The sequence below is a fragment of the Centroberyx gerrardi genome, chromosome 22, assembly GCF_048128805.1.
Source record: "Centroberyx gerrardi isolate f3 chromosome 22, fCenGer3.hap1.cur.20231027, whole genome shotgun sequence".
NCBI classification, from domain to species: Eukaryota; Metazoa; Chordata; class Actinopteri; order Beryciformes; family Berycidae; genus Centroberyx; species Centroberyx gerrardi.
The window spans coordinates 3,672,641-3,684,336 of record NC_136018.1 but is presented as its reverse complement, the minus strand read 5'-3'; the positions used below and the strand labels follow the sequence as shown (position 1 = coordinate 3,684,336).

Below are 11,696 nucleotides of genomic sequence, written 5' to 3'. Positions count from 1 at the left end.
AATGGCTGTATACAAATAATGTCTAAACCCTAATAACCAGACAAGAAAACAAGATTGTTGTGGTGTGGGCGTCGATCCAGTAATGTTATAAGTAGGGTAAAAGTGAAAAGTCTGATAAGTAGGTTAGATTTATTTCCAAATTTAGTTACTGTGACACGGGAACCTGTTGTCTTTAGCCCTAGTCTCTACTACAAAACACTCTTTTAGTTTAGCTTGAGAAGAGTCAGCTCAGTTAACAGTTGGTTTTTGAATTTCTTAGCAAGCTAACTAGCCAGTGGGCTAATTTAGCAAAGCAACCAATGTTATGAGACTACTGACTACTAAGCTAGCTGCTACTAGATACGTTAGCTAGTGTGAAAATCAGATGTGTGTACAACAGGACAGGGATGGTTAGCTGACCAGATAGGATATGATTAGCTAGCTAATAGGCTAAGCTACATTATCTAAACACAAAGTCCATCAGATTCTTCAGTGACACAGTGGCTAATTCCCAATCAAATACCGCACAGAAACTATTGAATTCTGTTGAGACGGCCAAACTGTACTTTTAGAAACACATTCAGCTAGACCTCCAACATGGCCACCAGAAAGACCGTCGCAGCACCTGAAAGCCCTGTATTCACCTCTCTACTGTACTCTACTACATTCAAATTCTCAGTGACAGCTAAAAGCCACAGTAGGTCAGGGAGTCAGAGATGGTCATGGTGCCTCTTCATCAACATTTGCCAAAACGTGTCGATTATACTGATAGATCTTGTGTTGTTCTTCCCCAGTGTTATCTTATCGGTGGGTGAAATTGTGCCAGTAAACCACTTCAACCTCAAGTGCTGAGAAATTAGCTAGTTTTTCAGTCCTCACAGCGCTGAGAGCTAGGAGCTAAAAATATATTTCAACTTTCAGCACAGGGGCACCGCACTTCAAAAGGGCTTCCAATAGTCTCATAGCAACAGGAGGAGACACAACCAGCTTTTCCCACATGCATCAGTTTGCCGGTGCTTGCCAAAAAAAACACACAGAGGTGTCTGGCAGACACCGGGGCTTACTCTGTCTCACACATCTGTAAAACACCTAATCCTCCAATAAGGTGGGTTTAAATGTACCATCTTACCCTCCCGAGTGTTTTTTCAGCACGTAATCTTCCAGTGCAAGGATCCTTGTTCCAGTGTGGATCCTTGCTCCAATGGGACGTCCAAAATGGCTACAGCATCCTTTGAATGAACCGTGCCTAATTTAAACATCCAAACAGTCTGGTTATTGAGGAGGGAGGGAGATCTCATGGACTGTGCTCAGGTGGAAGATGGTAGAATAAAAAAAAAAAAAAACATGTTGAGATGGAATATCGAATCAGAATATGAAGGTTTGCTCCAAAACAAAATATCCCAAATTTGACAGAAGGTCACACCTACTATTACAAAATGATTGATAGGAAAAATTTTTGCTAATTTTTATTATGATAGTAGATCACTTAAGTCACTTTCACAGACTGGTTCATCTATAGTTTAGAAATACTGATTAATGAACTTCTGGGAATGACAGATTGTGGATACATATACTGTAAATATATATTACATTTTGGTATAGAATTCTTCATATGCTGAATACCCAAAATGAGTAATATAGGATTCATTCATTTCCTTTCTCATGTTGTATCTCGGGTGTGTCATGCCCTCTCCCGCTGGCCTGAACAGTACTGAATGAGTTGTCAAGTTATCTTTCAGAGCAAACACACAGACGGCGCCCTAATCCTACATCAGACTCCTAATCACCAACTAAAATAAAACATGTCAACAAAAAAAAGTTATCAGAAAAAGACGAGGAAATTACAATCATTCTGTACATGACTAGGCTATACAAAATAGTTCACCCTGTTTGTGTGTACTGTACACTCCATTGCTTTAATGATACAGTAAACGGATGAATTGCTTGCCACAACATATAAAAGTGAAAAAAAAAAAAAAAAAAAAAGATCCATCTCTGCGGATGCGAAGGATATTCAAAAGCAGATAAATCGATACAGCAGTCATTAACTGGAACCCTGCAGCACCCGCCCACTCCTGACCCAATCATGACCCACCCCCACCCGCCCCTCCCCCCTCCCCGCATACACACACATACACACAAACACTCACACGTATACACACACCGACCATCTCTCAGCTGACCCGACATCCACCAATTCTAGATCAAAAGAAGGTATTAAGATGAAGGGAGTGGATAGCGTGTGGGCTGCAGCGACCTTCGAAGTCAAGAGAGTCCATCTTGAGGAGACGACCGCAGTCTGGAGCGGGTCAGCGTGAGAGGAGACGAACCCACAACTAAACAGTTAAAGATAACTCACAAAGCATCCATGAGAAAACGAGGGAATGGCAGCACCGCAGAATAAAAAAAGAAAAAACGAAAGAAAAACACAGGGGACAAGATGTTGCTCTGATGAAGGGTTTTGCCCAACATGTGGCCACACAAATCAAAACACCACACAACTGAGGTCGGGTTCTGCCTTGTTTTTATTCTACATTTTTTTTAGGTGTGTCGCCATTCCTGCATTTTTTTTGGCGTGTGAGCCGTTTCATGGATGTTTTGTCAGTACGCCTTTAATTTCTTGGCAGAGCAGCCAACCAGAAGGCTACACAAAGTGGCACACCTGCCATATATTCAAAACATTTAAAGCCTTAATACAGCAACTCAATACTTATTACCTCTGGATGTCTGTTAAAGACCTGTGCTTTCAGGGTAGGTCTAAAATACGCTGGCGTGAATTACGATACCATCCGTGTTTTGTGTGTTTTTACCATCAACACCCCTTACAAACTACACGGAACCGCCGAGGAGGTCGTGAGAGCGGGGAGATTGTAAGCGGTGTTGGTTTTGCGTCCCCCGGTGACTCAGACGGGACCAGCGGTTGGACTCTACATAGTTAATTCTTTGCAGCACCAGAGAACGGAGCGCAGCCAAGTCCAAACACTCTGTACTGCAGCACCAGCTGGAGATACTGCGCTTGGAACCGACACTCGGCTAAACAACACAATGATAACTGATGTACTTCTACAGACCACAGACTAAACAGGCAATCCACTGATAGTGTGTGTGTGTGTGTGTGTGTGTGTGTGTGTGTGTGTGTGTCAGACCAGCCTCTATCCATAGGCTGCCCAAAAGTCATTCCAAAGGCCTTTTTTTCTGAGAAAATGGACTGGAATGGGACGGTGGGTTTCAGGATCAGTAAAATGTTGTTGGACAAGAGGAGAAGGAAGGTGTGTGTGTGTGTGTGTGTGTGTGTGTGTATATATATAAGGTGGGCAGGGATGTGTGTATGTATATTTCCATTCAAATATTATGTAATTCATGTCCAGTATCCTCCAAATTAAAAAAATGGGAGGCAATGACAGACCCGGTTCCTAGTTTGTGGCTCTCCTTCTTGCCCCTCTCTCTTCCTTCATCCGTCTGTCTCTATCCCTTTCTTTCTCTCTGTAGCTTCCTTGGATGCCCATGATGTGTTTTTGAGTCCGCTCTCCTCAGCATAGTCCTGACCTGAGGAGAGGCAGGGCTGGAGGGGGGAGTTCAGGGGGGGTCCGCGGCAGTCCGAGCAGCCCCTCTCCCCCCCCCCTCAGCCACAGGAGATGACGGTGAAGCGTTTGGAGATGCAGGACATGTTGTGCAGCACGATGCCCAGGAGGAAGAGCAGCACGCACGCCACCAGGATCACCGTGCACACGCCGGACCACGTGGAGCCCTTCCCCCCGCCCCCCACCGGCCCCCCCGCGCCTCTCCTCTCGCCGTCCCCCCCGTCCAGCCCGACCCCGACGCCCTCCAGGCCCACCACGCCCAGGCCCAGGGGCCGCTGCTCGGGCACCGTCACCACCGCCACGCCCTTCTGCTGGCCGCCGGGCAGGAAGCGGCAGCCCAGCTCCCCCGGCAGGCCCAGCGCCCGCTCCTTGGCCACGGGCAGCGGCAGCATGTAGCAGCCGTTGCTGGGCAGGCGGATGAAGACGGGCGTGTGCTCGGAGGCGTGCGGGATGGCGATGACGGTGATGATGTCGGGGTCGTCCGGGAGCTGGGAGACGGACAGGCCCGCCGGGAGCTTGGTGACGCCGCGGCACCAGGGACAGCGGATCTCCTTCTGGCTGCTGCGCATCTGGGTCAGACACACCGAGCAGCATGTGTGCCGGCAGTCCAGCAGCTTGGGCCGTCGCCGCGGGCTGTAGTAATTAAAGCAGATCTGGCACTCCAGAATGGAATCTTGGGAAAGAGTCTCCATTTTGGCGATATAGGGGGGGAACGAACGGTCCTATCTTTAAGCTCACTGGCTCCTGATGTTAAAGCTTCACCCAAACGGGAATGCTGGCAGATACCGGCAAATATTCAACAAGCGGAGATCCGATGTGAGACGTTCAAATATTCCAAGTGAAGTTAGGAAAGCGCAGTCGTCTCCGATGCCCGGCGCTCTGCCACCATCCGCAGCTTCAGAGTGATGTCACAGCCCTTCGGCGGCAACATGGTAATTCATCTGCAAGAGAGGAGAGAGAAGAGACAGCGTTGTTCAGATGATGAGGGCAAAGGCAGCGATGTGGGCAGTGACAGCAGCACACACACACTGCTGAGCACAATCGATCACTGAAGGGTTTTGTGTGTGTGGTAATCTTATTCAACCTGGCATTACAGCGTGTGTGTGTGTCGTATCTGTGTGTGTGTGTGTGTGTGTGTGTACACTGCAGGCCTGTCTCATCACCCAGGATCTCTCTTATTCATATTCACAGAGATTAGTCAGAGAGCTTCCCTGGACCGATCAACGCTCTGCCACATCAGCAGGAATCACAACACTCCTCTCACACTCCTGACTCTTTATACAGAGAGAGAGAGAGAGAGAGGGAGAGAGAGAGAGAGAGAGAGAGAGAGAGAGAGAGAGAGAGAGAGAGAGAGAGAGAGAGAGAGGCCGCTTTTGTCCTTTTTAAGTCTGTTCACTTTTGAAGGATGCAAACTAGGCATCTTCTTCTCTAGCTCCACCGTTCATCACACACACACACGTTTGTATTACTATACTTGTGAGGACCGATCGATAGATAGATAGATAGATAGATAGATAGATCATGAATGTCAATGCATGGAGTATTGACACATCAGACTTTGTATAAAAAATAAAAGATACAATTCAGATAAAATTCAATATAAATAAATGAAATAAACAGTAGAAAACAGAAATTCAATAATTATACTGTTAACCTTAAACCCAAGTCCTAATCCTAAACTAGCGAAGACTAGCCAGAATGAACTCATTTAGCAAAAACGACCTCACTTCGGAGGTGAGAAACTCAAAACAAGCACACACACACACACACACACACACACACACACACATCCTCACGCCCAAACCACCCAGATCTTCACACTTGCTTTTTTCTCTCCCAATCCACTCCAAACCTCCCAACAAGAATAACAAATGGCGCTGAGCAGACCACTTATCTCACAGCAGGGAGCTCACATAGCCAACAGCACCCCCAGACCCCCAGCGAGGAGGAGGCAGTTGTCAAGAGTACCACCATGCATCATGATAGATGGGGAGTCATTATTATGTGTGGCACACATCGCACGTATCAGCCGGCAGCTGACTGTAATGGAGGCGAGTTCACGGGGCCCGGTCGCCTCTGTATCTGCGTTAAGTACGGCTAATTCTTTTAACTGTCTCCTTTTGGCCGCAGACTCCATAAACAATTTTCTTCCTCCTCCTACTCCTCTTGCATAATCACGTCTACTGTGTTAATCCATGCGAGAGCGGTGATAGTTTGCCTTTACAGATGATTAAACCTTGTCAAAATAGCACCAAGGAAACAATGAATACCAAAAGAGGGCCATCCCTGCTTTTATATTTTATTTTTTCGTCCAAATTGTCAAGTGTGAAAACTGCTGAGGGAAGGGGGGGCTAGATTTCTCTCTCTCTCTCTCTCTCTCTCTCTCTCTCTCCTCTCCCATCTCAACAGTGGCGATGTCCCTCCGGGCACAACTGTGGGTAGATGGCTAGAGCGAACAGTGAGACAGATGGAGCAGGCTGAGTGAGAGGAGGGAGAGAGAGAGAGAGAGAGAGATGGAGAGAGAAGTGGTGATAGAGATGGAAAAAGGTGACCACAGATTGCCCCGCGACGCCGTACATCTCGCCGCTTTTTATCAAAACACGATCTCACCCAATTAAGCTCCTCGCTGCACCCTGCGGGGACGCCGACGCAGCAGGGGCAGATAAGGCTGCGTTCACACCGAGCGTGTTTGGAGCGCTTAATTCAGAGTCTGAAGCGTTTACTTCGTTATGTCGCATTCACATAATATGGGAATTACTAGCTTCCGAATGGGGAAAAAGTGGTAATTGGTAAATCCAAGTAGGAAATATGGGAACTTTCTGAAGGCTCCGATATCTCCAAACTGGCAGTACAAAACATGGAAGTGTGTCAATGCAGCAACAAACATGGCTTGTTGGTCGGCTATAATACAATTTACAATATCACTTTATCGTTCTTTCTTTTTAATGTCACTTTATGAGTTGATAATGTAATTTTACCTGACAAATTATGTATTTTTTGTGTTTTATGTGAAGCACATTGAATTTACCTTGTGTATGAAATGTGCTATATAAATAAAGTTTGCCTTGCCTTGCCTTTAAACTTAAAATTCAGAAGAAGGTAGTGGTATCGGTTGATCGTAACGTAACAAACGCATGATCGCCATCTTGAACGCAACGCATGGACGCTTCCAAGTCGGAGCAACGGGAAGTCTTCCCATCGTTCACTCCTGTAAGAGGTGAACGCAACACGTCACAGAGCCATGCCGTTGCTCTGGGCAACATATTTCATCATCGCGATGCACCGGGCCGGCCGACTTTTTCCTCAAACAACTTAATAAGCCGGCTGTAAACACTCTGCGATCTCAGGAAAGTAGTTCCGTAGCACTGAAAATAGTCCCCGGCGTAATGAAGAATTTGTTCCCGTTTGAATTTGATTTGGTAATAACTACAACAGCCTGACTTTTCATGGTAACAGTTAGCGATTTTTAAAATGGGAACTATGTCTTTGTGAGCTGTATTTAAAGGTTTTTAGCTTACAATCGGAGCCAATGACTTCCGGGTTGACGGCTAAAAACGGTACGTGGGAAGTCAGAAAGTAACGGGAGTAGAGCAAACGCATTGTTGATTTTGTTATTTTCATAGGATTTGTTGATGGTAAGCAATGCATTAAAAAACACCGGCCGTATCCTTTAAGGAAATGTCATTGTGAAATAACGTTAAGGTCATCCGCTGGGCTCTGTATTTTGACAAGACAGAAACTCTGATTATGATTTTCTCCTCCACCGTGACGTTTCAGTTACCGTCTCTCCAGCCCGCTCCCTGCTGCCTGGCTGCTGCCTCTTTCCCCCAGATTTGATTGGTTTGTCGCGCTGCGAATATCACGCTCATTTGCATTTTATTGACTCGAGCTCAACTTTTTCACCGCCTCGCTAGCCCGGTTTCGCATCTCGAGCTGCCTCAACATGCACTGTGCGGCAACCGATTGCTTCTCATAGACGGTGAATGGAGGTGAATTGGTCGCTTAGTGAATCATTGGAAGTGCGGCTTCATCGTTGACGGAATCTGAACCAGCCACAGGAAACCACAAAATGCAAGATGTTACGGGGTAGAGGGAGACGGACATGGTTCGGACCAAAGAAGAACGAGGTGTTATCGCACCCCAAGATGCTCCGGCGGGGTTCATACAGACCGTGCAGTGGAGTGAATCCCCGTTAGCCTGCTAAATCTACAGTGAAGTCAACCTATTTGTGGTAGTTAGCATCACCCGCTTCACCGATCCGCCTCGCATCTCCTCCCTCTGCCCTCAGCAGCACCAGCAGCAGCAGCCCCGGGCAAAACGCCTCCTCCCCCGGGCCGGGGTCCGCGGGCCGAACCCCCCCCCCCCCCCCCCCACCCCCACCCCACTCCTCCCAAACCCCTCGCTCCTGGCTCTCCGGCTGACCTAGTTTCCCCCGCACCCTCGCCGAGTCAAAGTCGAGGGAAAAGTGCAGGGTAAAAATCCTCGTCATTTTTATGGAGAAGCGGGGAAGAGAGAAAAGCACACAGAGGGAGGGAGACAGAAAGAGAGAGGGAAAAAAGAGAGAGAGAGAGAGAGAGAGACCTGCCCTTGAGGGGGCGAGACAGCCCAGGGTATTACTGAATCCTTTTCCCAAAGATAAGGATTAGCTTTGATCTGACATAAATGCTTTGTGGCTCAATATTCCCATACACCCACTCTCTCTCTCTCTCTCTCTCTCTCTCCCCTCCCTCCATCCTCCACTCGCTCTCTCTCCTTCCCTTCTGACTGAAAAGCCGTTCCCCTGCTACTTTACATCAGTTCTTGATACTTTTTCTCCAGGTGGTTTCTTTCCCTTTCCCTTTATTTTCCCTTCCATCCTTCCCTCTCTGCCTCCACCTCTCTCTGCTGCTCTCTTTCTCTCTTCATTTTTTTCCACCGGTGCTCGTTTAGAGGACCATGAAGTAACTGATAGGGCCGCACAATAAATACAAAAAAATATCGAAACTGCAATACCGGCTACTGCAATTTTCAAATCACGAGAGGCAGCGTTTTCGTTTAGAGGCAAAGTCATTTCAGGCAACTTCTTAAACAAGCTGTTATTGTGCTGTGCAGAATCGAAGGCCCGCAAATCAAGTCGCACGTCAGAGAAAATCCTTGATTTTATCCAAAATGAGCAACATAATTCTGCAGCAATTTGTTAAGCACTAAAAAAAGAAATCACGCAGGAAAAGCTGTGTCCATGTGTGTCACTAATGCGATATTCAGCAAACATGCAGTGCATCGCAATCTTATTTTTTGTTAATATCACGCAGCCCTCGACGCTGGAGAATTTATTTCCATCTTCAGCTCAACTGCTTCCTCTTATTCCACTCTCTGCAGCCTTGACGACACACTAATCAGTTGGATGGAGCGGACCATGCAGGGCTGCAACAAAAGCATGGCCCATCCGCTGTTATTTTCTTGGAAATCGGAGAAAATAACACTCGTACTCTTGCGGAGCGCTCCGAGGTCACGAAACACAGCGGGCTCCAAGAGCAACCATGGATGCAACTTAACAATATGATTTATCGGTTCAACTGAGCTGTAACCAGGGCAACCTGGCTTTCCGGCAAAAGCTCCGTTTGTGACCCATTTTCCATCACACCTACATAGAAACACAACAAAATCCCCAAAAGGTCTAGGAGCAGCTACTGCATATAAACAACGTCCGTAGTAAGTCGATCTGAGCTGAGATTCACAAGTGGAAATAAATCAGCCCAGTAATTTCAAGAGAAGAGAATACGATTTGCCTGTAACTAAGGGAATAGATACATGGGTAACCCTAGAGAATAAAGACATCTGTCATTATTCCCAGCAGCGGTGGGACTGTTAATAATCCTAGCAGAGGTTTGGTCCAGTGTAGCCACCGTACCAGATGTGCCAGGATAAGGGACGATGATTTAGTAATGATGCAGAGCGCCCTAGCAGTGGCCTCCACTACCCCAACATGCCTCTGGTCTGCTGGGAGTAACCGAAAGGACACACACAGGACTGAACAACTCACACACACACACACACACACACACACACACAGAGTCCCTCTAGGCCTCCACACACAATCAGCCGAGGAGAAAGTGCACTCGTCCTAGCAGACAGCAGTTAAAAATAACTGCCACAGCGAGAAGCACACACACGCATGCACAAACACACACACACACACACACACACACACACACACTGCAACTCCACCCAGCTCGACACGAACTCTGCCAATATAATAAACTACCTGGAACAAGCAGGGGGAGGCGGTTTGAGAGGGAGGTGAGAAGCATGGAGAAGAAGGTTGCTAATCTCCAGTCCCCCGGGCGGTTTGAACCAGAGAAATGCTTGGATGATGATTTATGTTGTAATACTCAGGCAAGACATATAAAAATATCAAATAAATAGGAAACGCATGTGTATACATCTTCCAAAACATCATAATACATGTGTTCACACCAGGCATGTTTGGAGCGGTTTACTCCTTCGGTGCAGGCCGGTTGCCAGCTGAGAACAGAGAACACATTCGAAATCTGGTGGTGCCAAATAACCGCACCTGAGAATTTGAAAGTCAGTCTTCTAACGAGAACTGCGGTGCGGTTCGTTAGGAGTGAGAATGTTCCAATTACAAGAAATGACTCCAAAACGCAAGGGTTTATGGGTATAAGGAGACAGATGTTGACATCTGATTGCCAGCAGTTGCTCATGCTGGGGAAGCCTATAAGAAAATGAGCTGAGGGCAAACTGCAGTCTGGACTGATGCTCATATTCAGCTATTTCTTCATGTGTTCTTAACTGGTTTGAACACCAGAGAAGAAGAGAGAGACAAGTCCATCATGTTAGATAAAGTTGCAGGAACTGGAATATAATTTGTTACTATAGATGGAAAATTATACATTTCAAATGAGAGAATCTGTTAACGCTGCATCCTTCCAATACAGATGCATTGTGGTGTGATGCAGGTGTTGTATGGGTTGATTTCATACTAATTATTCACCGATTATGCATGCAGAAACTAAAAAATGAATATGAATATTCACCTGTTTTTACCTGTGATGAATAGATTTCATCAGTGCTGCAATGAAACCTTATGTTGTAATACTATAATCAATAGCTACATCTAATCAATTTGATCTGAACATGGGATCTTTGCAACAAAAATGTTATGTATGAATGTGCTATGTTTTTCATTCTCTTAAAGACATTTTGATCTAACGGCTTCTGCTTAAATGCTTGAAATTAGTTTCTTAGTCAAATATAAATAGTGAAGTTGATCCTATGTATGAATTTCTTTCCAAAGCCTTTGTCTTTCCATCAAGGCAAAGGGCGGCTGCTTTAAAGAATCTAAAATATAAGATAGTTTTGATTTGTTTAACACTTTTTTTGGTCGCTGCATAATTCCATTTGTGTTATTTCATAGTTTTGACGTCTTTACTATTATTCTAAAAATGTGTAAAAATAGTAAAAATAAAGAAAAATGTGGTGTGTCCAAACTTTTGACTGGTATATGTATTTTTCTTCTTATCAAATAATGGGGATAAAATCTGTATTTTCTATTGCTTCGTATTCATTACGCACATACAAATACTAAAAACATGTTGTGTAGTAAGCAGCGAGCGACATGAACACATCAGGAATGGCGTGTGTTCCCGGCCCGAGGCGCTCACCGCGGGCAGCGAGCCAAGCCGCCATTTGCATACAGTCGGCGTGTCGATTTCCTCACCCACCTATCGAGACGGAAACTTTGGATGGGAGTCAACATCTGTTCCCCGGTACATTTAACAGCTGAGGCGGTCGGGAGCTGGAGGGGTGCGGGGCGAGGGGTGCGGGGCGAGGGGAGCGGGGCGAGGGGAGCGGGGCGAGGGGTGCGGGGCGAGGGGAGCGGGGCGAGGGGGAGCGGGGCGCGGGCGAACCCTTCACTGACCGGCCAATTGCTTTTTTTCCGCTCCGCAGTCAGCCTCCGTGTTAATCCGCCGCTCATCAATTAATTTAAATTGCAGTCCATTTTTCATATACGTTACTGTGTTAACTGCACAGGCGAGCGGGACAGAGTGCAGACTGTCCTTGAGAGTGTGACTGAAGAGAGTGTATAGTACGTGTGTGTGTGTGTGTGTGTGTGTGTGTGTATGTTCTGTATGT

General features: G+C 46.5%; 1 protein-coding gene across 2 annotated transcripts; it reads right to left on the bottom strand.

Moving 5' to 3' along the window:
• Nucleotides 1–3,590: 3,590 nt before the first annotated feature.
• LOC139915694 (E3 ubiquitin-protein ligase RNF152-like) lies at nucleotides 3,591–4,448 on the bottom strand. 2 transcript variants are annotated; one of them, XM_071904379.2, is made up of 2 exons: nucleotides 3,891–4,448; nucleotides 3,591–3,815 (listed from the first exon to the last, which is right to left on the bottom strand). In XM_071904379.2, exons 1-2 carry the CDS (start codon nucleotides 4,250–4,252, stop codon nucleotides 3,602–3,604), a joined length of 576 nt encoding a protein of 191 aa, XP_071760480.1. In that variant the 5' UTR covers nucleotides 4,253–4,448; the 3' UTR covers nucleotides 3,591–3,601. The 2 variants fall into 2 exon arrangements, with proteins under 2 accessions (XP_071760480.1, XP_071760479.1); XM_071904378.2 differs by having other exon boundaries at nucleotides 3,591–4,448.
• Nucleotides 4,449–11,696: the final 7,248 nt, after the last annotated feature.